This window comes from Acinonyx jubatus, chromosome A1, assembly GCF_027475565.1.
Source record: "Acinonyx jubatus isolate Ajub_Pintada_27869175 chromosome A1, VMU_Ajub_asm_v1.0, whole genome shotgun sequence".
Taxonomy (NCBI): domain Eukaryota; kingdom Metazoa; phylum Chordata; class Mammalia; order Carnivora; family Felidae; genus Acinonyx; species Acinonyx jubatus.
This window is the reverse complement of record NC_069380.1, coordinates 91,046,488-91,072,161: the sequence shown is the minus strand read 5'-3', so window position 1 is coordinate 91,072,161 and position 25,674 is coordinate 91,046,488. Positions and strand designations below refer to the sequence as shown.

The 25,674-nt window shown below is 56.2% G+C and overlaps 1 protein-coding gene across 1 annotated transcript in view; it reads right to left on the bottom strand.

Moving 5' to 3' along the window:
* COL23A1 (collagen type XXIII alpha 1 chain) overlaps nucleotides 1-25,674 on the bottom strand; it is a 351,683-nt gene that overhangs the window by 6,000 nt on the left and 320,009 nt on the right. The window contains exons 6-25 of the mRNA XM_027076904.2: nucleotides 21,563-21,589; nucleotides 20,043-20,069; nucleotides 18,649-18,675; nucleotides 13,920-14,036; nucleotides 13,094-13,129; nucleotides 12,680-12,706; nucleotides 12,183-12,209; nucleotides 10,274-10,327; nucleotides 9,681-9,743; nucleotides 9,202-9,246; nucleotides 7,419-7,496; nucleotides 5,321-5,374; nucleotides 4,621-4,665; nucleotides 3,680-3,769; nucleotides 3,025-3,087; nucleotides 2,625-2,681; nucleotides 2,346-2,372; nucleotides 1,327-1,389; nucleotides 1,188-1,241; nucleotides 958-984 (exon numbers count right to left, since the gene is read on the bottom strand). Of these exons, the coding sequence (XP_026932705.1) occupies nucleotides 958-984; nucleotides 1,188-1,241; nucleotides 1,327-1,389; nucleotides 2,346-2,372; nucleotides 2,625-2,681; nucleotides 3,025-3,087; nucleotides 3,680-3,769; nucleotides 4,621-4,665; nucleotides 5,321-5,374; nucleotides 7,419-7,496; nucleotides 9,202-9,246; nucleotides 9,681-9,743; nucleotides 10,274-10,327; nucleotides 12,183-12,209; nucleotides 12,680-12,706; nucleotides 13,094-13,129; nucleotides 13,920-14,036; nucleotides 18,649-18,675; nucleotides 20,043-20,069; nucleotides 21,563-21,589 (1,008 nt within the window). The remainder of the gene's footprint in view (nucleotides 1-957; nucleotides 985-1,187; nucleotides 1,242-1,326; nucleotides 1,390-2,345; nucleotides 2,373-2,624; nucleotides 2,682-3,024; nucleotides 3,088-3,679; nucleotides 3,770-4,620; nucleotides 4,666-5,320; nucleotides 5,375-7,418; nucleotides 7,497-9,201; nucleotides 9,247-9,680; nucleotides 9,744-10,273; nucleotides 10,328-12,182; nucleotides 12,210-12,679; nucleotides 12,707-13,093; nucleotides 13,130-13,919; nucleotides 14,037-18,648; nucleotides 18,676-20,042; nucleotides 20,070-21,562; nucleotides 21,590-25,674) is intronic.

Sequence of the window (25,674 nt, the reverse complement as noted above, 5' to 3'; positions counted from 1 at the left end):
GTCAGACACACAACTGACTGAGCCATGCAGGCACCCTTGGATTTTTCAGTTAGTAATCAGTTTAAGCCAGTTAAATATTTTTTAATGTTTATTTTTGAGAGACAGAATGCAAGCAGGGGAGGGGCAGAAAGAGAGAGGGAGACACAGAAGCTGAAGGAGGCTCTAGGCTCAGAGCTGTCAGCACAGAGCCCGACATGGGGCTCGAACTCACGGACCGCGAGATCATGACCTGAGCCGAAGTCGGACACTTAACTGAGCCACCCAGGCACCCCAGTGTAAGCCAGTTTAAACTGTTTTCTGTTGTTGGCCACTCAAAGATCCAATCAACCTCGAGCTAATACTTCCTCTCCTCTTCTTCCCTCAGTAATGTCTAGCTGAAGCTTCAGCATCTCTCACTAGGATATCGCAACAGTGCAATTTTTAAATGACACAGAATGACACAGGATGACAGAATCCAAAGCAGACTCCAGGCTGTCAGCACAGAGCTTGATGCAGGACTTGAACCCACAAACTGCAAGATCATGACCTGAGCTGAAGTCGAAAGCTCAACAGACTGAGCCACTCAGGTGCCCCAATGCATCATCCTTCTATCCATTTATCTATCACCCATCCATCCATCATCCATATATCCAACATCCATCCACCTATCACCCATCCATCTGTCCATCTGTCCATCCACTATCATCCATATATCCATCATCGATATATATATATATCCATATATGGATATATATATATATATCCATATATCCATCCATCCACCCATCATCCACCCATCAAGTACCTACTCTGGGCTATGAACTAGACTTGGCATTGAGGACACAGGGGGAACTTGGAGTTTCAACCCTGGAGAAGGGGGTCACATCCAAGTCGCAGATCAGGTGACTGTATGGCCAGCACAGGGTCAGAAGCTACACACAAGAAGAGCCTGATCACAGGGAATGATGAGATACTTACATCCAGGCCCGGCTCCCCGGGTCTTCCCTGAGGAGAGACAAAGAAAGATGTGAGGGGGCTGGGGAGCGGGTACCGGGAGCACTAATGGCTGGGATGTGCAGCCTTGTGAATTGTCCTCAAGCCCGATTTCTGGCCCCGGGACAGTGTGGTGTCAGGGGTTGAGCCACCAAGGCCGAGCGACACAACAAACATGTGGCCATACTTGGGGGGCGTTAAAGGAGGGTGGTTACCTTCTCTCCTTTGGTTCCTGGCAGTCCAATAAGGCCCGGCGGGCCAGCTGGCCCCTGGGTGGAAAAGGAATGGGTCAAGAAGCATGACAGTTATAGGAATTAGCAGCCTGGAAGGATGGACAAGGCTCATGACACTCACAGGCAGGCCGCTGGGGCCTCTCTCCCCTGACACGCCCTTCTCTCCCTTTGCTCCGTCGAAGCCCTGCAAGCCAAGAGGAGACAGCAGTCAGTGGGGAGGGGTCAGACAGACAGCAGGACAGGAAAGCTTGGGGCCTCAGTGACAGGCGGGGATGCAGTGCAGAGGGACAGACTCCAGGCTCTCAGGGACTTGACCCCAGCTTCCTTCCAGTGCACATAATCGGAATGAACTATGAGTGTGTGCACTTTACCTTTCCCCACCCATGGGTCATCACAGGAGATTGTTGCGGTCACACCCATTTCACAGATGAGAAAAGAGAGGCAAGAGAGAGGGGCAGGGACGGGCGCAGCCACACAGCCAAGAAGCAGCAGAGCTGAGGACCAGTCGGGTTTCTGAGCCCCAGCCTTGGACCTTGTCCCTAACAGAAGCTGCCTCTTCTAAACACGATCTGGGGAGGCCCTTGGGACAAAACAGAACCAGAAGCAGCCCATCTGGTCAGCCACATGCTTGGCCCCACTCAGCTGGTGGGAATCATGACCCAGTCCTGCCGGCCTCTGGGCTGGGGGAATGGAGAGGTAGTCTCTCCCCCAGGGTGCATGAGAGAGAAGCCAGGCATGGCAAACAGGGAGGCCAGCTGGCCTCCTCCAGGCAGGGCACGTGGGCAGGCCACATTCATGGTTTTAATTTAAGAGCAGAGGACATGACATTATGTAATACACACGACGCCCAAGACTTCATGTCCAGGCTGGGGGCACTTAAGACGGATGTGTGCATGAGGCAGCAGACTAGTGCTTGGGCAGGGGGACAGAGCCCCAGTGGGGGGCAGGGGACGCTGGCTCCAAGGACATCAGGGAGGCTGTACTCCAGGGGATTCTGAACATTCAGGCCCTGGGATCATGCGGAGCTGGTCTGGAGCCCAGTGTGGGGCCCTCGCTGCCCATTAGCAAGGCTTTCTGGAACTGTCCAGGCTGTGGGTCTGAAGTGAGTAGGGGGGTTTCCACCCATGCCCCACAACTCACCTTGGGACCCTGGATTCCCTGAAGGCCCTGGAGGAGGAGAGAGCAAATCAGAAAGGCCATCAGGCTGGGTCCAGTGCTCGGAGCCAGGTTCTTCTTACAGTGGGTCGCAAAGGCTCATGGGCCACTCACTGGCCTCCCAAGCCCAGACCCAGGCTCTGCCATATTGCTTGATGTGGCCCCTTCCCCACTGAGAAATCCCATCATCCCCTGGGCCACAGCTCTAGGCCTGGGCTCACCACCCTCTGCATGTCCCAGCTACTTTAAGCCAAATGTTCTTACCATGGGGCCTGGGGGACCAGGGGGGCCTGGGGGCCCTGGCTCCACTATGATCTGAGCCTAGGAAGCAGTCAGAGGTGGATTAGTCACCACCACCCCTCTCCCCGTCATATGTCACCCACCCATACTTGAACACATTGGATGAGCACTCCTGGGGGTGCTGGGCCCTGAGCCACTGGGACGAGTCTCCTTCCTGCCCCCAGAAGGGCACACTGCCTAGTGGGGAGCCCAGGGGCTGGCCTTTGGGTTCTCAGAGGGGCCTCAGTTGGAGGACACAGCCGAGGCTCCCCCTCCCCCTCCCTCGCTGCCCTTTGGTCGGCTCAGGCCAGGTGGCCTTTCTGTCCCAAGGTTTGGGGCTGCAGCCGGTCTAAGCTAGGACCCTGGTCCTCAACAGCCCCCTTACCAGGCTCTCCCGTAGGTTGTCAGATGCCGACTCTCCCTTCTCCCCCTTGGGGCCGTCGGCGCCCTGCAGGACAGGATGGCCTTCAGCCCTTTCCGTCCATCATCAAAATCCCCACCATGGTGGTCAGCACTTCCCCTGCCTTCCCCATGAGGCCTCCAGCCTCAGTGGTGAGTTGGCCTTTGTAGCTTGAAGTATTTTCCCTGAATCAGTGACACGTTCCGGGTGCCCAGCACAGGGGGTTTGGGGAGAGCACATTGATAGTGGTATAAATTGTGGGCTCTGGAAGCAAAGACCCGGGTTCAAACCTGGTACCACCTCTCTAGCTGAGGGAGCCTCATGGATGGACACCAGACGTGAAGAGGTGGCTTCAGCGTGTGTGACCTAACCACCCGCCAGCTGGGCTCCACCTTTGCGGAGGCCTCGGGAAGCAGGCGGTAAGTCCTTATATGGAGGAGGAGATGGGGCTCAGAGGGTCTGAGCAGCATGGACTGTCAGAGCTTCCTTTCAAAGGCTCGGTGACCCTGGGCTGGGGGTGGTGGTGGTGGTGCTGGCAGGGCCCCAGCTGCCCCCCTCGCGCCCCTGTAGCTGCTGTGGTGGGCATGTACCTGCCTTAGGGCCCCACGTGGGCAAACAGGGGGGACCCAGCCACACCTACCGGGAGGCCCGACAGGCCCATCTCGCCTGCCTCCCCTTTGGGTCCGGCCGGCCCCACCTCTCCTGGGTCGCCTTTAGCTCCTTTGGGACCCTGTGAGCCACAAGAACAAGGGGTTGGTGAGGCTAGCAGGCTCCCTTCCCCACCCCAGCGGGTTCCCAGAGCTTAGTCCTGGCCAGGCCAGACCCCCACTTCTTTATCCTGGGCCCCTGGTCCAGGTAAGGGCAATGAGGAGCCCGAATGAAGACGGGGCGCAGGGTGGGCCAGTGCGTGGAGAGGTGGGGTTCGGGGGACTGCGCAGCCCCTGAGGGGGCACTTACGGGGCTTGGGGTCAACCCTGCGCTCACATCTCAGAAGCTGGTGGTGGGAGCCTCCAAACCCCCCGTACAACCCATCATCCACTCAGTGCCCCTTCTGGCCACTCATTCCCTCTCTCAACCAATCACATACTGTCCAAGGTGGGCACACTAGGGACCCAGCACTAAAGACACTCCCGGCGACGCCCCTGGCACTGTGGTGTGTCAGTAGGATCACATGCAGATATACACTTACAGGGACACTAAGAGTACTGATAGCAACGGTAACGACATTAGCTACCACTCGAAGACTCTGCTATGTTGTGCCAGGCACCCACCCCGCTCTGTTTTCCACACACAGAATTAGTTAACTCTCACAGCTGTTACCACCCTCACCTCCGGGCGAGGAACCGAAACGAGGCTGCTGGAAAATGAGCAGCTTGCCTGAGGCCTAAGGGCAGACTCAGGACATGCACACAGGCAGCACACTCTGTAATGTGGGCCCTCTCTAGCTCTGTACACACACACACACACATGTGCATTCATGCACACATGGACGCACACACACATAACATGCACGAACACAGGCACACACGAAGCCCAACACTAGGCACCAGCATTGCCAACCAAATAAAAAGGCCCAGAGACCTTCTCTCCATCGATTCCCGGGGCACCAGGCAGTCCCAGCTCGCCCTAGGAGGGAATAGAAAGCAAGGGGGGTTACGGTGTCCTGTGGTCCTGGAGAGGGACTTATGGCTGGGCTGCCCCCCCACCCCCCACCGCCGGTTCAGCACAGTGTCCCTGGGTCGGGTCCCTGGAGTTAGTCAGGTCCAGGATGGTGGCCACTGGGTGCCCCGCCGCGTGCCAGGCATTGCCCCCCCTGCTCTTCTCGTTTCCTCAGCTCCAATGAGCAGATACAGCCCAGGGCTATAATCTATAGTCTGGGAGGTTACAAGTTTGGAAACTGAGGGTCAGAGGATTAAATGACTCATTCCAGGCCACATAGCCCAGGCTGGGACCAGATCTTGCCTGATTTCCAAGTCTTAGGCTCTTTCTCCTGCGCTGACTAAGCAGGGTGTAAATGATGTGTACAGGCTATGTAATCTATGGGACTTGGGGATGTCTCCAGGGTTTACATGTGTGAATGAGGCTTCCCGGGGAGGAGCTAGGGCTGGGAGGAAGGCGGCCAGCTAGGTTAGGAAGGAGCAGGGCCTCTTTCTCTGAGCCCCTAGAAGCCAGGCTGGGATGCCAGGAGAGAAGCAGAGTGAGCATGGCAGAGAGGAGAGGGGAGGCGGGTGCTGGAGATAAGGGGCTCGGGGTGAGGCCACACAACTGCCCGTGAACTGACCTTGGCTCCGGGGATCCCTGGTGGCCCTGGGGGCCCCTGTGGTCCGGGAGGACCCTGTATGTGAAAGTCAAGCTGGTCAGTGTTCAGGCAAAGTGTCCCCCTTGTTGCTAGCTCACCTCTTCCACCCCGGGGATTGGGGCTGTGTCCGGTTGGCCTGTAGGAGGGTCAAGGAGCCTCACAGCCTGCTTCCCACCCTGTCAGGTCAGGCCCTCTTGTCTTGCGAGGGGGCAGGGCGCTGGCACAGGCACTGGGTGAGATACCACAGTGTCTACTGCCACAGAGGGTCCAGAATCCCTCTGCCTTCAGAGCTAGTATCCCCCAAAGACAGATTTCTTCACAACACTCCCCTGCTCAAGATCCTGCAAGAACTCCCTGTTGCCCCTTGAAGCAAGCATAAATCCCCTGCTGGCATTCAAGGCCGGCTAAAAACTGTATCCCTCACAGTGGTCCAGCACTGCCCTCTCTGCCCCTCCCGTGAGTCCTGGGCCTCACGGGTAGGCGATGGTGTCTCTAGGTCTGACCCTGCTCCCCAGCTCCCGCTCCCACCCAGGCTTCCCACAGGCTGCCTGCCCACCATGGCTCATCTGTCACCTTCCAGAGGCACCCTGCCCAGCCCCTCACCCCAGCAACCTGTCCCCTTCTTGCTGGCACCTTTGTTGAGACATCTCTGGTCTTCCTATCCTCCTCCATTCCACCCACCCAGGCCCAGAGCCCACCCCACCCCACTATGGCCTCCCTGCCTCCAGCTGCCCCCGCCTCCACACTTTGATTCACCTTCCACCCAATTCCCCGGCTAGCCTGCTCACAATATGTATTTTTTAAAGTTTTTTTTTTTTGTGTTTATTTATTTTTGACAGAGAGCACAAATGGGGGAGGAGCCGAAAGAAAGAGGGAGACAAAGGATCGGAAGCAGGTTCTGTGCCAACAGCAGCGAGCCCGACATGGGGCTCGAACCCACAAACCGTGAGATCATGACCAGAGCCGAAGTTGGATGCTCAACCAACAGAGCCACCCAGGCGCCCCCTGCCCCCATAATATGTATTTTTAATATTACGTCTCTGCTCAAGAACCAACTGTGGCAGCCTGTGCCCATCAGCTGGAGGCATCATTCCAGCCTGGCATCCAAAATCTACTTCCTGCCTCCCTATACTCAGGTTGCTTCTCCAAGCGGGGCTGGGGCACACCATGCCCATGCGTGCCCTTGGGCTGCAACACACCATGCAGGCCTGGGGCCGGCCACTTGAACTTCAGCTTGAACTTCCCTGAGGCCCGTGGGAGATAACTGGAATGGGGCTCAGGTAGGGTCAGGTGCCGAGGCACCGTGTGGTCTCTGATGACTGCCCCTCCCCTCCCCCTCCCTAGCTTCCCTCCCTGGGAGCCGTGAGCAGCTAGCACCCAACCTCTCTCTCCACTGGTGATGGGCCCCCAGTTGGTCTGGCCCCAGACAGGGCTCAGAGGCCCCAGGCATCTCCCGAAGCTCCTTGAAGCAGGCTGTGCCATTGTCAACCTCTACCGACAGCTCTTAGAAGACCTAGCCCTCTGGCCTGGGTTCCCTGGGAAGCCTGCTGAGACTGGACATCAGGAAATGATCTGCTTCCTGCCCCTGAGTGGGGAGCTTCCCTTTTTTGCTTTGGCCACCGGGGAGCTGGGGGCCACATAATCCATGTTCCCAGCAGCTCTTAGCATCGGGTGGGTCTCAGCATAGCACTGATTTCCTTATTGGGTGCACCTGGTGGAGTTGGGGGTCTTTGTGCCAAGCTGCCCTTGGTTCTTTGTATAAGGAAGTGCAGGATTGGGGCGCCTGGGCAACTCATTCGGTGAAGTGTCTGACTCTTGGTTTCCGCTCAGGTCATGATCTAATGGTTTGTGAGATCGAGCCCTGCGTCGGGCTCTGTGCTGACAGCCTGGAGTCTGCTTAGGATTCTCTCTCTCCCTCTCTTTCTCTGCCCCTTTCCTGCTTGTGCTCCCTCTCTCTCTGTCTCAAAATAAATAAATAAAGAAACATTGAAAAAACGTGCAAGATTAACATGAAAAGTATGTGGTTGTCCCCTCAGGAAATGAACAACAGGGGTGTATCCTGGCCCTTCCAGGAACCTACCTTCAGGGCATCCAAGATCCTGCCATCGTAGTCAATCACCACTGTGTCTCCTTGCTCGCCCTTGAGGCCCGGGGGACCCTAAGGCAGGAGGAAGAGTAAGAATTTCAGGGAAGGGCCACGGTTTTCAGGTCTGTGTCTCAGCCAGAGAACCTGGGAATCTGGCCCGCACGACGGTCCGTGTAACTTGAGCTGTAACCTGGTGGGACCCCCGCAAGCCCATACTCCAGAATCTACTTGGGCACTGGGACCCCGTTCACTGGCAAAATGCTCTGGGGGCCCAGGCAGTGGGCATCAGGGAGGGAAGGGGGCTCTGAAGCAATGAGGGAACATGCTCCTGCCTGGTCCGGCTGCAATTCAGGTGTGAATTGAAGTCCACTGAGGCCTTATCTTGGGAGTTCTCCAGGGAAAACAGAAAGTCTAATTTTGATGGGAAGTTCTTCAGATTTTTAAAAAATGTTTATTTATTTTGAGAGAGAGAGAGAGAGAGAGAGAGAGAGAGAATGAGCAGGGAAGGAGCAGGGAGAGAGAGAATCCCAAGAAGGCTCTGCGCTTTCAGCACAAGAGCCCGACATGGGGTTCGATCTCCCAAATGACAAGATCGTGACCTGAGCCGAGGTCAAGTCTGATGCTTAACCGACTGAGCCACCCAGGTGCCCCAGGTTCTTCAGATTTTTAGATGTTGGCAAACAAGCAAAAATAAACACACTCCCCAAACCCCCAAACGCTACGACGACCAATACGAAATGTGCCAGCTGGATCTTCCCCTTGGATCTTCCCCTGGGGCCTCCGTTTCCCTGCCTCTGACAGAGGCTGCATGCACCATGCACTAGTAACCAGCACACAGAGGCCCAGGCTTACATGTTCCTGCATGGACACGAACGTCCTGCCCTGACTCTCTGAACCTCCCTCCATCCCAGGCTGCCCTCTGCTGGCAACACTCTGGTCAGGCCTGGGGCTAGGCCCCTGCAGAGGGCGGAGACACCCAGGTCAGGGCCTCATTTGCCAGCTACCAGCACGGTCATGGCCTGTATGGAACTGTATGGTTCACACAGAATCCCACGCTCAGCGCCTAATCCAGCCCAGCCACCTGCATGACCAGGCTGTGCGCCTGGCCTTGTTTTGTGGAGAAAAGCAGCCTCCAGGAGCATGAGGGAACGTGATGGCCAGAAGCCACAGAGCAGAGGACAGGACTCTGGATGTCAACCTAAAGGTGGGTTGATAGGGGCTGGTCACAAACGATCTGAGACCAGCCCTGCTTCTGGAGATGGGGACGAACCTTAAGCCTGAGCCTCGATGTGGGGCAAGGCACCCCATAGGGGTAAGGTAACGCCACAGGGGACAGATAGAAGGTCTATGCTTAACTATGAGAAGAAAAGACTCTAGGAGGACAGACACTCACGTGGGGAGGACTTGTTTTCACACATCCGTAAGTGAACCATTGAGGGGCACCTGGGTGGCTTGGTTAAGCGCCTGACTCTTGTTTTTGGCTCAGGTCATGATCTCGCGGTTCGTTGAGTCCGAGCCTGGCATCAGGCTCCACGCTGCACGGAGCCTGCTTGGGATTCTCTCTCTCCCTCTCTCTCTCTACCCCCACTCTCTCCCCACTCTCTCTGTCTCTCTCAAAATAAATAAATAACCTTAAAAAAAAAACGCTAATGAATTATCAAAAAAAAAAAAGACTCCCATTTTCTGGAGCTCCTCTGGGGTCGTCTGGGGGACAGGGGCTTCTGAGGAACCTGGGCCCCTGGGTCCTCTCGGTGTGGCCAGAGGGGAGACTGCTTACCCGCAGCCCTGTGGCTCCATCGGCACCTTGCTGGCCAGGCTCTCCCTGTGGAGACACGAGGTTGCGGCCGTCTATGCATGGCTGCCCCACACCCCCTCCAGTCTTCTCTTCACCAAAAAGCGCAGGGCTCACATGCTGGGGCTCTAAGGGACTAATTTTTGTGACTGGCACTCCAGGAAAAGGGCTCATGGAAGGAGCACCTATGGGACCCTCCTCTGGCCCCACGGTGTGGAGAGATGGGCCACTGAGGGAGGGCTACAAGATGACAGCCACAAAGCTGAGCTCGGTGGAGGCCTTGTCACTCACCCAGACCCACTGGCCACCCAGGCCCCAGGCTGGCCTCTGACAGCCTGAGGAATGAGACACTAGGACCCAAGCCCTCCCGGGACTTCCCACTTCAAAGGGCAAATTGGAGGTGAAGCCACAGGGAGGTGTCCCCATGATGGGGACACTGGTCTGAGTCGCGCACTGTAAGGCACCTTTGGCCCTGGGGCGCCGTCCACACCGTTTTCTCCTGGAGGCCCCACACTCCCTGGCTCGCCCTGCAACAGAGACATTTCACAGCGAGTGAGCACCAGGGGCCAGCTCGGGGCTACCTGGGCCTGCTGGCTTTCAGGGGCTCCTGGGGAACGTGCCTGAGCCCCCCTGGGGTTGAGGGGAGATGGGCCTCAGGACTCTCCCCAGCCCTGGGGACTCCAGACCATGGCCAACTTCTCTGGTGTGGGTCTTGGTGCATAGTTAGGGCAGCTCAGGGGCTCAAGAGACATTTTGGAGGCTGACTGACCATCTCTATGGTTTGGGAGAGCAAGGATGATACCCTGTTCCTAGCCTGGGGACAGGATAGAGTAAGGGCCACCTGAGATGGGAACTAGGAGGGCCTGAGGGTGTGAGGGGAGGCAAATGACCGGATGGGATGCCCCGCCTGGTGCAAGTGGGGCCCAGGGCCTTCCTATTGCCTCTCTGGCTTGCCCCGGGCATCAGCACATGCCCCCACATTGGAAAGGGACAGCCAGGGGCCTCACCAGGCAGAGGGGAGGCAAGGGGCCTTCTGGGGGGAGGCACATGTACCTACCTTGGGCCCTGGAGGTCCAGGGAGCCCTGGCTGGCTTGGCGTCCCGTCATCTCCCTGTGGAGAGAGAGGCTGAGGCTGCAGCCCTCAGGCTGGGCATACAGGCTTTGGACGTCTCCCCCACCCTGTGCTCCCCAGCACACCAATCCTCTGCTGGCACCAACACTGGTCACACTGGGTCAGGACAGGGGTGGGGCAGGTCCCCCAGGGCCAGCCCAGAGCATGTGTCAGCAGGTGTGTGCAGAAGGAAGGCAGATGGGCAGGTGGAGGAGAGAGGGATTTGTTCCTTTAGTCAACAAATGTCATGGGGCCCCTGGATGTCTCAGTTGGTTGAGCTTCTGACTCTTGATTTCGGCTCAGGTCACGATCCCATGGTTTGGAGGATCAAGTCCCGCATTAGGCTCTGCACTGACAGCATGGAGCCTGCTTGAGACTCTCTCTCTACCTCTCTCTCAAAATAAATAAACTTTAAAACAAACAAACAAACAAACAAACAAACAAATATCTTATGAGCACTCTCTGTGCAGATAGGGTCCCCGCTCAATGGGTGACAGGGGTTGAGGACAAAGAAATATCCAGATAAGCACATAGCACCATGCCAGGAGGTGGAGGCAGTGGTGGAAAGGGAATGTAAGAGGGTGGCAGGATGAAGGGGCTTGGAGGAACGGTCTCCTGGGGGAGAGGACAGCTGTTTGGAGACTTGGCCTGGGAACAGGTGGGGAAAGATCATTCCAGGTCAACGGTTCCCAAACTTGAGTGCATGTCAGAGTCACCCAGGGGCCTGTTGAACAGACCGGGTCTAAAAGTTCTGGTCACCAATTCTGATGGGGGTGGGGTGTGTCCACACCACCAAGCCATTCTCTGACACCAGCCAGGTGTCCTGCAATTCAGCCTAATTCTGATACGTGTCTACCAATTTCGAGAGTGTCAGATGGCACTGGTTAAGGGGCCAGTCCTCCAGGACTCTCCCGCTGGCTGTCCCCAACCTGCACACTCCAGGCACCGGGAGTAAGCCTGTTGCCACTTTTACTTCTCATCAACTGGCCATAGAGTGAAGATTCCCACCACCTGCTCCTTGGGTTCCATCAGCTTTGCTATAGCGGCTCCCAGAACCCAGAGAAACACTTTACTTACTAGATTACCGGTTTATTATAAAGGCTGTAACTCAGAAACAGCCAGATGGAAGATATGCATCTGGCAGGGTACTAGGACAGCGCGTGGGGCTTCCAGGCCCTCTCCAGGAGCGCCACTCTCCCCAAGTCTCCACGTGCTCACCAACCCGGAAGCTCTTGGAACCCCATGCTTTTGGGTGTTTATGGAGCTTCACTGCACAGGCACGAATGATTAAATCGCCAGCCACTGGTGAGATCAGTTCAACCTCCAGCCCCTCTCCCCTCCCTGGAAGGCTGGTGGCTGGGACTGAAATTCCCAACCTTCCAAAGGTTCTCCAGGCAACCACCCCCCATCCTCAGGTGGGGGCCCAACATCGCCTCATCACATGACAATAGACACCTTCAAATTAGGTTCATCCCTCAGGACATTCCATGCGTTTTAGGAGTCTGCTCCAGAGATAGGGAGGACTGAGACTAAATATGGATTTATCATAAATCACAACATCCTGGGGTGCCTGGAGCTCTGAGGATACTGCTGGTCCTAGAACCTCACTTTGAGAACCACTGTCTAGGGCTGTGAACTGGGAACAAATTTGCTGTGTTTGAGGAAAGGAAAGGATGAGGGAATAAGTGGATAAATGAACAAGATCCTGGCTTCAGAGACACAGGACAGAGGACCCATATGTGAGGACTTTCCTGTGGTCGCACCACCCCCCCCCCCCCCCACCGGCCCGGCCCCACTGGGAGCCCTGCCCTTCTCTCCAGCCTCTTCCCACATACCCCACAGGGGGCCCCCTCACCTTCTTTCCAGGAATGCCAGGCTCACCCTGAGGAGGGGGTAAGGGGGTGCAAGAGAGAGGTCAGAGCCCTCAGAGCACGGCCCAGACACCAGGCCACCTGTTCCTCTGGGAGAAGTGGCCTTGATGACTGAGGACAGCCTAGAGATCCCGGCCCCACAGACAGGTGCACACGGATGCTGGGGCTGACAGTCTTGGACTCCACTCCACTCCACTCCTGACTCCCTCCCCCACAAGCTGAATGATCCTGGGCAAGTCACTACTTTTGCAAGTGGGGGGTGTGAAGCCCCAGCCTCAGAGGGTGGTTCTGAGATGAGAGAAGTAATGAAAGCCCTTTTCCTTCAGGGAAAACCACAGCTTGCCCTCCCACCCCTGTAGGTGCTGTTCACGGCAGGGGACAGGGGGTGGGGAGGGACAGCTGTCATGGGGAGGGGGCAGTGGGGTAGGGAGCCCATCCCTCCCAGGCCTGGGGCAGGGGACACGGAGTAAGGAGCACCCACCTTGGGCCCTGGGGGTCCCTTCAGGCCCTGGAACAAGAGAAGAGAAGATATTAAATGGGATGCTGGAGGCTGCTTTTGGGAGGTTCTTCTTCTGGTAATTTTATAAAGGGTGACACCAGGTGCTAGACGGCAGGAGGCGGGGCTGTGCTGCCTGCTCTAGGCCTGACCCTTCCCCATGTCTACGGCCACTTCTGCACCAGATCTCAAGCAGTGCAGTGGGCTGTGGGCTCCCTCCCAGGGACGTGGGGCTGGGGGCCTGGCCCATCGGTTCCCTGATGCTGGTGACAGGGCGGGAGGGCAGGGGTGCTGCCCGCACGCACACACCCCCAGTGCGGCTGTAAGCGGGACAGGGGCTTCCGGGCCTGCAACCATGGGCCTAGCAGCCCAGGCCTCTGAAATGCCCTGGATACTGACCATCTCGCCGTCTCGTCCAGCCTCTCCTTTGGGACCCTGAGGGGGCAGAAGAGGAGAGCCTCTGGAGGGGATGCAGGGGATGAGAGTGCAGGGGCTGAGCCCACTCCCCCCACCAGGCCCTGTACTGGGGCTCCAAGTAGTCTCTCATGTCGTGTCATCTTGACCAAACCCCTGAAGAGCGGGTTCCATTGTTCCCACTTCACAGATGAGAAGGTCGAGGCTCAGGGAGTTATGTGCCCAACGTGAGTAGGCATGGATGAGTCAACTGAGTAGGTGCCCTGAGAAGGGACAGTTTGGTAGAGGAGCTGGATCTGCACGGGATGGGAAGGACAGGCCTGCGTCCCTGTGTTGGGGGAAGGGGAAGGACATGAAGTCTGGCCTTCGGGGTTTGGGTAGAACTATAGGAGGACAGCTGAGCCTAGCTAGTTAGTACTGGAGGTGGGAAAGCAAGAGAGAATGAGAAAGAGTGAGCGAGGGAGGAACAGGGCTTGGTAAATCTGCCGGAGGAAGCGCCCACATGTGGGTCTCAGGGCCAGGGTTAGGAATGGGAGTGAAATCACAACCGATATCAGGTTCAGGGCCTCTGGTTCTATTTGGGGTGGACCAGGATTTGGGAATGAGTTTGGGGTCAAGGTCTTGGATGGCGGTAAGTATAAGGCTGGAGTGGGGTAAGTGTCTGGGTGAGGGCTGGGGTTGGGGTTGGGGTTAGGCATGGATCTGGGTCTGGACTGGGGACAGGGCTGGGGCTGGGGTTGTTTCTGGGTCAGGGGTTAGGGTTTTGGTAGGTGCAGGACCGGGGTGTTTCCACCTCCATGCCCTCTCTTACCTCTGGGCCTTGTGCTCCCCTGGGGCCATCTTTCCCAGTGTCACCAGGAGGGCCTCGGACCCCAGGGGGTCCAGGGGGCCCCGGAGGCCCAGCAGCTCCGTCTTGCCCTTGGTCTCCCTGGAAGACATGGTGCGTTGCTCACCGGGAGGGGAAGGAAAGGGGCTCCAGTCTCCAGAGAGAAGCCTCTGCAGATGGACAGGCCCGTGCCTTCCCTTCCCCAGCTGGAGCGGGCTCAGAGGGAAGCGCCTTGTCACTGCGCTTCTTGCCGCTTCTTGGTGGCCACACGAAGGGACAAGCCCTTGTACTCTGACATAAGAGGCTAACAGGACCCTTCCCCTCCGAGGAATGTGCCATCTTCCCAGCTCCCGGTGCCTGGAGCCCAGCTCTGGTGTTCAGTTGAGAGTGGAGACACGTTGGATGTGGGAGCTAGCACGTGGGCCCCACTGGCCCCCTTCTTCCTGGAGAGGGCGCTGCACGCCTCCCGAAGGACCTTCCCCGTTGGGCAGCTCCTGCTTTATTAGGTGCTGGAGGTGCGCTTCTGGGCACCTATGCAGAGCAATGAGCGCTCGGGCTCACGCAAAACCTGCACGCAAGTGTTCACAGCAGCTTTACGTGTAATGGCCCCAAACCGGAAACAACCCAATGTAGCTACCCAATGGGTGAAGGGTTAACCGACAGGGATACAACCATATCACAGAACACTGCTCAGCAGTAAGTGCAAAGGGACAAAGTACGGATGCGTGCAGTAACTTGGATGCATCTCGAGGGCATCACGCTGAGGGAACAGAACCAATCTCGAAAGGCTACATACTGTGTGGCTGCATCTACACGACATTGTTGACATGGAAATGTCATACAGGTGGAGCACAGATTAATGGTTGCTGGGGGTTAGGGATGGGGTGGGGAGGGAGCGTAGCTGGGCAAGGCCACCATGAGGGGGTCTCTGCATGTGGTTCAGGAATCTACAAGTGTGATAGCACTGCCCAGACTTAAACACCCCCCAGGTGAATATAACGGGTAAAATCCAAATAAGGCAGGTAGACTGTATCCATTTCCTGGTTATAAGCTCGTACTTGAGTGAGGCAAGACATTGCCATGGTGGGGGGGGGGGGGAGTGGAGAATGGGACAAGGGGTATTATTTCTGTTTTTTTTTTTTTAATGTTTATTTATTTTTGAGAGAGAGAAAGAGGGAGGGAGGGAGGGGGAGGGAGGGAGAGAGAGAGAGAGAGAGAGAGAGAGAGAGAGAGAGACTAAGCATGAGTGGGGGAGGAGCAGAGAGAGGGGAGACACAGAATCCAAGGCAGGCTCCAGGCTCTGAGCTGTCAGCACAGAGCCCTATGTGGGGCTCGAACTCACGAACCGTAAGATCATGACCTGAGCCGCTCAATCGACTGAGCCACCCAGGTGCCCCTCTGGGGTATTATTTCTTACAACTAATTGTTGACCTGCAACGATCTCAGAATAAAAAGTTAAAAAGAGGAGCATCTGGGTGGCTCAGTCGGTTAAGTGTCTGACTCTTGGTTTCCATTCAGGTCACGATCTCATGATTCATGAGTTTGAGCCCCTGTCGGGCTCTACGCTGACAATGTGGAACCTGCTTGGGATTTTCTCTCTCTCCCTGTCTCTCTCTCTCTCTCAAAATAAATAAATAAACTTAAAAAAATACATAAAAAGAGCAATGAAGGGCCACACAGTCTCTGTCATGCAGCATCCTATCCCTGACTCAAGGACCTGATGTTAGTACTGGGTCAGACCTCAGGCAGCCAGAGCCCTCACCTCGAGGCCCTGCCTACAATGAGGGAGGATCACTGTGCCCCCGGCACTTCCTGCTACCCCAGTGGTACCTGCCCAGCACTGGCACAGGGTATAGTAATGGGGCATGCTTGACTCACAGTGTCAGCAGCTCCCAAACTCCCCATAACCAAGAAAGGAAGAAGCCTCTGGAAGAGGTGGCCCCTGCTGTGTGCCCAGTGCCGACGAGCTAGGACTTCCCAGAAGGTGTCTCACCCAACCCTTGTGACCACCTGGCTGAGACACTGCTATTGTCCCATTTCACAGATGGAGTGGTCAGGAACAGCAAGGGTAATTGTTTACCCAGGGTTTCAGAGCTGGGAAAGGCTCCTCTGGCCATTGAGGAGAGCAATGCCTTTTGGACATTTTTTTAAATCCACGGACCCCATGATAGGAAAGTTCACCTCTTCAGCCAGCTGCACCTAAGACACAGTTCATTTGTTTTTCCCAATTAAAAAATTAACCGAAGCTCTCAATGTCCCCCACTCAGGTCTGACCCTGCCGGGGGCATGACCAAGGGGCTACAATTCCAGTCCAGTGTAAAGAAACCCATTGGTGTGGTTAGCTCAGCCAGCCATGGGTGGTGATGGAGGTGGGTAATTCCTATTTCATTTTCCGCTGTATCAGGAAGAATTCGAAGACACCCCATTGTTCCTTTCACAGCCTGGGGCCCCCACGATGGGCACCACTGGTCTGGACTCTACTTGTTGGGGCAGAAAATGAGTTTAGACACTTGAACAGGCCCCAGTACAGGTTTTTTAGGCTCTTCCCTTGAGTTACTCGGGGTGTGAGGCTGGCCAGCCGCCTTGTGTGTGCCCTGGGATCGGATGGCTGAGGTCTAACCTTGGAAATGCAGGAGTGAGTCAAGGGAACACGCAAGCCAGCAGGAGCAGACACACCAGTGGGCCAGGCTACCTTGAAGATGCGGCGACTGTACATGTGATGGTCTCTACTTATAAAGCCCGGATTGAGTCGTGGGAAAACCATCTAGTCAGCAAACGGGTTGTGTGGTCAGGAAGGCAGAAGGGTGATTCAGAAGAGGCAAAGCCGCTTAACCCAGCCGAGTGATTGGGAGAGGCCAAGAACGTTCTCCACAAAGATGGCCGCTATGCTCGTTCCCATCCCGCAGGCCCCTTGCAATGGGCGTCCCCCCCTCTCCCCATCAGGATCTGGGGCCTGTTCCCCTTTCCCCACCTTGACTCTGGTTGGGCCCCGTGACTGATGGGACCAATAATATACAGTGGAAGTGATACGGCGTCCATTCCAGATATAGCTCTTAACTGGCCCGACCGTTACGTTTCTGGCCTCCTGGGATGCTAGTTTGGGGATGCCCCTCTAGGAAGCCCACTGCCAGGCTGGGAGAAGGCTTGATGCACAGAGACCCTCCCCAGCCGAGCTCCCAGGCAACAGCCTCGTCAACTGTGGCCATGGGGCGTGCCATCACCTTGGACTACAGGCCCAGCAGCCTCTGCCTGCGATGAGGGAGATCGCCTACCCCCACCAACCCAAGGGGTCCTGAGAGACCGTGGCACATTGTCGTTTTAAACCACAGAACTTTCAAGGGTGGAGGCTGTTTCAGAAGTGGCTGGAACACTGGGACAAGAGGACATCCACGAAGAGCGAAGGGAGGGCTTCAGAAAGAATCTCTCTTTCATGACCCCCCAGGCCAGGAGAGTTCTAGTCTGTTGAGGAGTGGGCATCCCCATTTAGAGTACCAGCTTTCACACACCCAACAGCAAGCAAACCAAAAGATTTTTCTCGGCAGCCACAAAGCTCCACACAGGTGCCCTTTCTTTGACTTCGGGGCCACCTTGCCAGCTTTCGGGGGGCCTTGCCCTCCAAAGGCTCAGCACAGAACAAGCTCTGTCCTGGGGACTCAGCCTGGCCAGCCGGCTGCTCTCAGCTCATGCTCACGACCACCTGTAATGTGGGCCCTCCTGGTCTTATTGCACAAACCAGGCTCAGAGCCTCGAGGCTGGAGGGATTGGAGCCCAGCCATCACTTGGCGCTGAGCTGCCTCCTCTTTGCATCCTGCCACCTTCGCCACCACCACCCCCCCCCCCCCCCCGCTCCATCCAATGCTTGCAGAGGCTGGCTGGGGGGCGACTCACTCACCGGCTACAACCTCCACTCCCTAAACTTCTTGCAAGCAAGTAGGAACCCACCACTCCACTGCCTTTCTCTGGGCGGTCAGGCCTCTGCCCTGGTTGTGGTAGGAATGGTGGGGACACGCATTTAGGGCCATTTAAGTGGCCCTCTGCTGAGATCTGCTTTGTTGGGGCCACCCCACCCGGGATCTCCATGCTGCTTCGTCGAAGAGACCCCACCACTTGCTCTGCTTCGTTGAAGAGACCCCAGGTTTGGCAGGAGGCACTTCTGAGTCCCTTGGACCCTGGGGGCTCTGAGGGCCAGGGGACCTATTGTCCCCACGCTGAGTCCTGGGTGCCTACTTTTATGTCTGCAATGAATCTTTGCCACAGCAGCTTGGGGTAGGGTCTGTCACCACCCCCTCCCCACAGTTGCAGAAACTGAGTCTCAGAGGGGAAACTGAGTTGCTCAAGGTTACTTGGCTGATAAGTGGCAGCCACTTCCTGGGGTGCCAGTCACCCTCAGGAAGGTTAGTCTCCGTTCTGGGGCCAGTGCTAGCCCCACTGTCCCACATCCCTCCCCCACGCCCCCCCGCCATCCATGGTGATAAGTATGACTGGGATGTCTGTCAGCTAGAGACACCCATCTATGATCTCAGCCAGACCAGGGCCTGGGGCTTCCAGCCCGTGGCCACTTAAGTGAAACCACAAAGGATAGAACATGGGCAGAGACCGCGGGCACCTCTTTCTGCCATAAGGTATAAAGGGATCTGGAAGAAAGCTAGATATGCCTTATTATAAAACAAAACAAACTGGGTGGGTGGGTGAGGGGGTCTTGCTCCGTTCTTACCCGGGGGCCGAAGTCTCCTGGTGCACCCTGAGAACAAAAAAACCGGAAGACAGATCACTGCTACTATTATTGCTTTATCAGATGTTTTGAGCATTTACCCTGCGCTCAGTGTTTTATGTACATAGTCTCACTGAATTCTAACAACCGTAACATGCAGGCTCTATTTTTATCTCCATTTCCAATGAGGACACTGAGGCACAGAGAGGCTAAGTCACCTGCCCGAGGTCACACAGCTAGCACACCAGGGCGTGGAACTGGGCACTCTGTTGTCTGTTGCCAGTCCCCAAAACACAGTGGGGGCAGAGACCAGCTGCTCCCACTGCGTCCTCTTGGGATCCTGAAACTTTAGAACAGCGAGTGTTGATGATGACCTGAATCATTGTTTTAAGTCCCCAAGTTTTGGGGCAGTATGTTACTAAGTGATAGATGCCAAGACACCAATTTCTCTCTGGTTTCAAAGCCTCTGCCTTCCTCATTCAGCCAGAGCCTGAGGGAAATAATCCCGGCACCTGCCCCGCTCAGACCATTACCTCGTGCAGTCTTCCCCCTTGGCTCCGTGAGGTTGCTTTCACTTACAGATGGAGAAACTGAGGCCAACGCATCCAAAGCTGTACAGTTGACGGCGGAGCCCTAATGCTAACCTGACGCCCTGAGCACCGGGTCCTGTGCCTTGCACAGCTCTGATGGTGGACTGGAGGCTTGGCTGCTCTTATTCCGTGGGCACATCGCGGCGGGGGCGGGGGGCGGGGTTGGTGCTGGGGTGGATGTGGCCCAGCTTCGCCCAGCCATTCCCTAGAAGCATCCCGCCACACCTAGGTCTGCTCTGGTCCCTCCCTGCTCTGATCCCACTGTGGGACACACAGGTCTCCCCTCTCTCGCCCTCCCTTCTGAGACACTTGGAGGCCCCAGCCCTCCAGGGGTCTGCCGTGACATTCAGCGCCAAATGCCAGGAAAGCCTTTCTCACAAGGGGTGTAAAGTTCACAGGGGCAGCTCTCTGCCATCTGTTTTCCTGGGGTGGGGGTGCACTCTTCACAAAGAATCCCATCTACAGGGACTGTTCACCCCCCTGTCCCTGGCTCTCCTGGCACCCCCTTTTCACAGGCAGGGACTTCCTTTGGAAACTCCTCATTCTGGGCACACTGTGCTTTGAGCTTTGTCATGCTCTGGTGCTGGGAGAACTCCAATTTAACCCCCTGGCATTTTAAATTGTTAAATATAAGCCGGGTAACCATTAGGAGGGAGGCACTAGTAGCCCCACTTTACAGATGGGGAAACTGAGGCTCTAGGAGAGGATGTGATGTCCCCAAGGCCACACTCTGGAGCTGGGGTCTGGAGACGGGTTTCTGGCATCCTTTATCACATCTGCATCTGGACAGCATCCGGCATCACTTACCTTTTCCCCTTTGGGGCCTGGAAGTCCCTGGAGAAAAAAAGGTGGAGAAAGAACAGGCATGAGCAAGGAGGACTGGGCTGGTTCCCCTTCCGGCTTCCCTAAGGCTTTGGGGGCAGAGGGGCCTATGGGGCTGAGCAGAGCTGTGGGTAGCCGGGTGGGTATATGCACAAATCTGTCAGCTTTTAATGAGGGTTGCTCTGGCCGGCCCTAAGGAAGCCACACAGCGCAGTCCCCTGCATGAGGGAGACGGGGGACTTGAGGGTCGCTGGTACCTCTCAGCTCGGGTAGGGGCACATGTGCTGTCACTCCTCCCAGAGGGCAGAGCCCTCCAAGCTCAGCACCTGCCGTGCCCGGGGCCGCTGCCCCTTGACTATCCATTATCCCTCCAGCCGTTAATGGCTTGGCTTGTTCGTTCATTCAACAACTTGTCCATGCAGGTGGTCAGTTCATTCCTCTATCCTTTAATGCTGCACACATCACTGGGCAACTCCTCAATCGTGTTACTTCTTTCATTCCTTCACATTTGTCTGCTCAACCATCATGTGTTTGTCCACCCACTAATTCAGCTACCCTCTCATGCATCCAACTGTTGGTACAATTACCTCATCTGTCTTTCCATCCAACCATCCTTCCTTCCTGCCATCCACCCATCCACCCAACTGTTCATCAACCCAACTCATCTATCTATCCATCCATCTGTTCTTCCATGCAACCGTTCATCAATCCATTTGTCCATCCATCCGTCCATCCATGCATGCACCTGTCTGCGATCCAGTCATCCAGCCTGCCTTCCTTCCTTCCTTCCTTCCTTCCTTCCTTCCTTCCATTCATCAGCCCATCTCTCCATCCACCTATCCATCATACAGTCATTCATCCAGTCAGCCTCCCTCCCTCCTTCCTTCCATCCATTCATCCTTGCATCCATCATCCAGTCAGCCAGGCTTGCTTCCTTCCTTCCTTCCTTCCTTCCATCCATCATCCATTCATCTGTCCATCCATCCATCCACCCACCCACCCAGCTAACTATCCATCCACATCCACTTTTTTGTTTAATTATGCCCTCTCCCTGTACAGCTTATTTATTCTGCTGAAGATGCCTGTGGACCACAGGCTCCTGGCCCACATGTTAAAAACTCATCAGCCCTGTGCCTACCACTGAAGCCTTGAGACTGTGTTGGGGGATGCTCTGTACGTGGGCTTGCTAGGAGGGGCTTGTATGTTCTGAAGGCTGACTAGATGTCAGGGATGGTGCTATCCACACTTCTCTACATCCCCAGCATGTGGGGAGGGTTAATGGGCCCATATGACAGAGCCTCGGGCTTGGGAGGTGAAGAGGCCTCCCCAAGGCTGCACAGTCAGCAGGTAGTGGAGGTGGATTTGAACTTAAGTCTGATACCCAAATGGTTTCTCTCCTTGCTGATCCAGGTTCCCAGGGGCCCCTTCCCTCTGGCACCCCATCACTCTCAGCCCCACAGTGGCCTGGTCCCAGGACCACCTAGAATTGCCCTGTCATCACTTACCGGCTTGCCATCTAGACCCAGTGGCCCCTGGAAATGAGAGAGACAGAGAGCAGAGGTTACACACTGGAAAGGCATTTCCTGTGTGTTTTATGACCCAGAGGCACTACTGAGCACCAAAGACCAAAACCTGACATGAGCCCATGGGTCTGAAGACCTTTCACGCGGACCTGGGGTGGGGGTGTCTGGGTGTTTGCTGCCCAGAATCCCCTCCTCTGACAAGAGAGCCCCACTTCTCCTCCAGAACCACCCCCATCTGCTCGTATGGGGCTTGGGCGTGTGGTCGCATTCCCTCGACCAGGGGGATTTGGTTCAGGGATAAACGTCATGTCTGGGGCTTTGAATGGTGGCGCTTTAGGGGAAAGAGGGTCTTTTCTCCTGGTGGGGCTAAGGCTGGAGCTCGTGAGGGTACCATGTGGCTTGAGAAAGAGCCAACAGAGAAGAAGTCAGAGCTGAGAGACAGTGAGGAAAACGGGGCAAAGGGTCTGAAGCTGAAACCATCCACCCCTGCACACTTCTGTTTGTCAGTAGTTTTTTCTTTAAGCCAGTGTGAACTGAGTTCTGTCACATGGAACTTGGTAGGGACTGAATATGTCCCCCCCCCCCCAAGTCATGTGTTGGAATCTAACCCCCAGTGTGATGGCATTAGGAGGGGGCTTTGGGGAGGCAAAGAGGTTCATGAGGGTAGAGCTTCACAGATGGGATATTAGCCTTTACAAAAGAGGCTCCAGACGGCTGCCTGGGTCCTGGTCCACCATGTGGGGACACAGCGAGGGGATGGCAGTCTGCAGCCCGGAAGAGGGCCCCCACCAGAACCTGGCCACACTGGCACGCTGAACTCAGACTTCCAGCCTCTAGGACAGTGAGAAGATTTCTGTTGTTTCTAAGCCACCCGGGCCATGGCGCTTTGTTAGAGCAGCCCAAACAGGCTAAGACACAAGTGGAAGAGTCCTGAAGGTTCTTTCAGTTCCCTGCATTGCTGTGGCCTTCGTAGGCAAAAGTCAAGGCTGAGAGAAGCCAAATAGCACAAGGTCAGGTCCCAAGGGCTAGTGTATTCCAGAGGCCGCAGAGGGTCAGTGACCACTGCACAGCAGCTCCCGTGGGCGCCCTCCACCTGGGGACCCATTGCCTCTCAGAAAGCCCCACTGAGTTCCATCCACCGCCATGTGGGGAATCCAAGGGCAGTGCCATGAACCGGATCCACCCAGTCTCTGTCAACACCTCTCCTCCCCCCTGCCACTGCCTCCTCATCCTCACGGACACTTCACCCTTGACCCCAGCCAATGTTCTAGGCAGCTCCACTCCCAAGCCTTTTCACACATCACCTACCTGCCTGGCACACCTTTGTGTGTCACCTTTAGCTCAGTCACCTCCTCTTCCATGAAGCCCTCTAGGTTTCCCCACTTCTCAGAAATCAGGCCATTTGTCCCTACACCCAGCACATTTTCTCTCCTTCCTTCCTTCCTTCCAATGTTCTAGGCAGCTCCACTCCCAAGCCTTTTCACACATCACCTACCTGCCTGGCACACCTTTGTGTGTCACCTTTAGCTCAGTCACCTCCTCTTCCATGAAGCCCTCTAGGTTTCCCCACTTCTCAGAAATCAGGCCATTTGTCCCTACACCCAGCACATTTTCTCTCCTTCCTTCCTTCCTTCCTTCCTTCCTTCCTTCCTTCCTTTCATTTTTTTAAATGTTTATTTATTTTTGAGAGAGAGAGACAGAGTGTGAGCAGGGGAGGGGCAGAGAGAGAGGGAGACACAGAATCCTAAGCAGGCTCCAGGCTCTGAGCTGTCAGCACAGAGCCCAATGCAGGGCTGGAACTCACAAACTGGGACATCCTGACCTAAGCCAAAGCCAGATGCTTAACCGACTGAGCCACCCAGGCACCCCATAACCAGGGCAATTCTGATAATTTATCTCTTAAGTGCTTCTGGCCACCAGCCTCAAGGTCAGCTGAGGTTCTGGACTTCAGGGCAATGTCTTAGGTGTAGATAGAATCCCAGGAGGTGGGGAGTAGGGCCATTCCAAAGTCTTGGGGGTCCAGGCTCTGCGGGGTCCCAATCAGGTCGTCAGCCCCAACCCTAGTCACTGAGGCTGACCAGGAACTGCCCTAGCTGGCATCTCCTGCTGGCTCCTGGCTGTCCTGACCCCTGGGTCCACATGCCTGAGGCCTCCTGTCCTTAGTCTGCTAAAGTTTGGCCCTGCATCTCCTCTCCCTGCCCCATGCTCAGGCCCTGCTAGGCCTCACCCAGGCCCGGCCCCTTCTGCTGCCACAGTGCACACAGGGACATGTCCCACCCTGGGTCTCTTCTGGGGGCTCTTTGTGGACCCCTACTCAGTCTGAATCACCACAGCAAGCCCGTAAGGCAGGTGTTCATCCCTGTCTTACAGAGGGGGAAACCGAAGCCAAGTGAGGGAAAGACCTTGCGCACAGCCATGCAGCCAGGGCAGGGCTAGAGCCCAGGATGGCTGTCCGGTTCTGTGTCCTCAGGCACTCAAGCAGCCTGCAGTGGCCTCGCCTAGATTCCTGGCCCCTCTCCCCGCAATCTGCCTGTCCTTGCATGCCTCTGTTCAAAGCTCCCTGCTCCATCCCAGTGCCCACTGGACCTCGCCTGCCCGCGGGCCCCCGGCCAGCTTGGCCAGTGTGGCTGCCATCGTGGACTCTGTGTCCGGGCCTTGTGCCCATGTCGACTGCTGAACTGAGCCCAAACACAGCGCCCCTCTATCGATCTAAAGGGATTAAAAAATCCATAATGCAGGGCACCTGGGCAGCTCCTGATTTCTGCTCAGGCCATGATCTCGACCTCGCGGTTTGTGGGATCGAGCACCGTGTCAGCGCAGAGCCTGCTTGGGATTCTCTGCCCCTCCCCCCACTCACGCTCTCTCTAAACAAACAAACAAACAAACAAACATACATACATTAAAAAAAATCCGTAATGCAGACTGAAATTAAAGAGAGACAAAGGTGCAGTTAGAGCTGAGTTAATCTCTTTCCTCTTCGGGGGGCTGGGAGGGAGGGCAGTGGCCTCACAGCCAATTCACCAGCAGCAGCATGAGGAGTTCAAGGTGTCCCTGACAAGGGCTGGGACACAGTGCAGGGCTGGTCCGAGGGAAGCAGGCACCCTGCCCCTTAGGGCCACAGAGGCAGAGATTCTCCAGGGCAAGTTTAGGAATGCTCTGATGTGCCTCAGTGTGGGCTCTGTTGAATCCTGCCATACCCTTCATGGCGTCTGTCCTCACTGCCGCCCTGGCAAGCAGGCACCATAGTCCCATCCCACAGCTGTAGAAGCTGAGCCCATGGCTGAAATAGGCCCCCCTCTCCACGTGGTGTTCCCTTTCCTGCAGCATAGGGCAGCAGGGTTGACAGATGGCTGTTCCAGGGGACCTAGGATGAAGCCTCACAGGCCCTGCCTTCCTTCTGGGATTCCTGGTATGTCTGCCTCCCCCACTGAACAGACCTCTCTGGGCAGGGCTCTCTGGACCCTCTTCCACCCTGGCTCTCTACCAGAGAGAGTGCTGGATCAGACAAACTCATTTGCTGTGTGACCCTGGGACAGCCAGTCAACCTCTCTGAGCCTCAGCATCCTCATTACCTATTCTCCCCAGTAGGGTGCTTCCTGCCCTGGCTTGGTCCCATTTCCCCTAAACTCTGCCACACCACGACCTCCTGACAGCTCTTGGGGTTTGGGAAGAGGTGCTTCACTAGTCTCATGGTACATCTGGTGCCCCTTGAGGCCCATGCACTTACACACGCCATGCTGTTTCTTGGCCCCAGGCTGTGCTTTCCCGTTTTCCTCCACTGCACAGAGTTCTGCCTCCACCTGGGAACCCCTACTCATTCTTCCAGGCCCAGCTCAAATGGTGCTCCTGGGAGCCTCCCCAAGGAGAAGCAGCATTCTCCCTAGGCTGTCTGCCACAGAGCTGGGTCTCCATCCTTCTGGAAGAAAGCCCTGTGGCCGAGCTCCTGGAGACATGTGGGGCGGACAGAGGAGACAGCCTTTGGATTCAGACCCACCTGGGATCAGATGCGGGCTTTTCCACATGCCAGCTCGTGACCCCGGGCCTCATCACTGGTAGCAGGCCACCCTGCGTCACGGACCTGTGTGTGTGTGTTG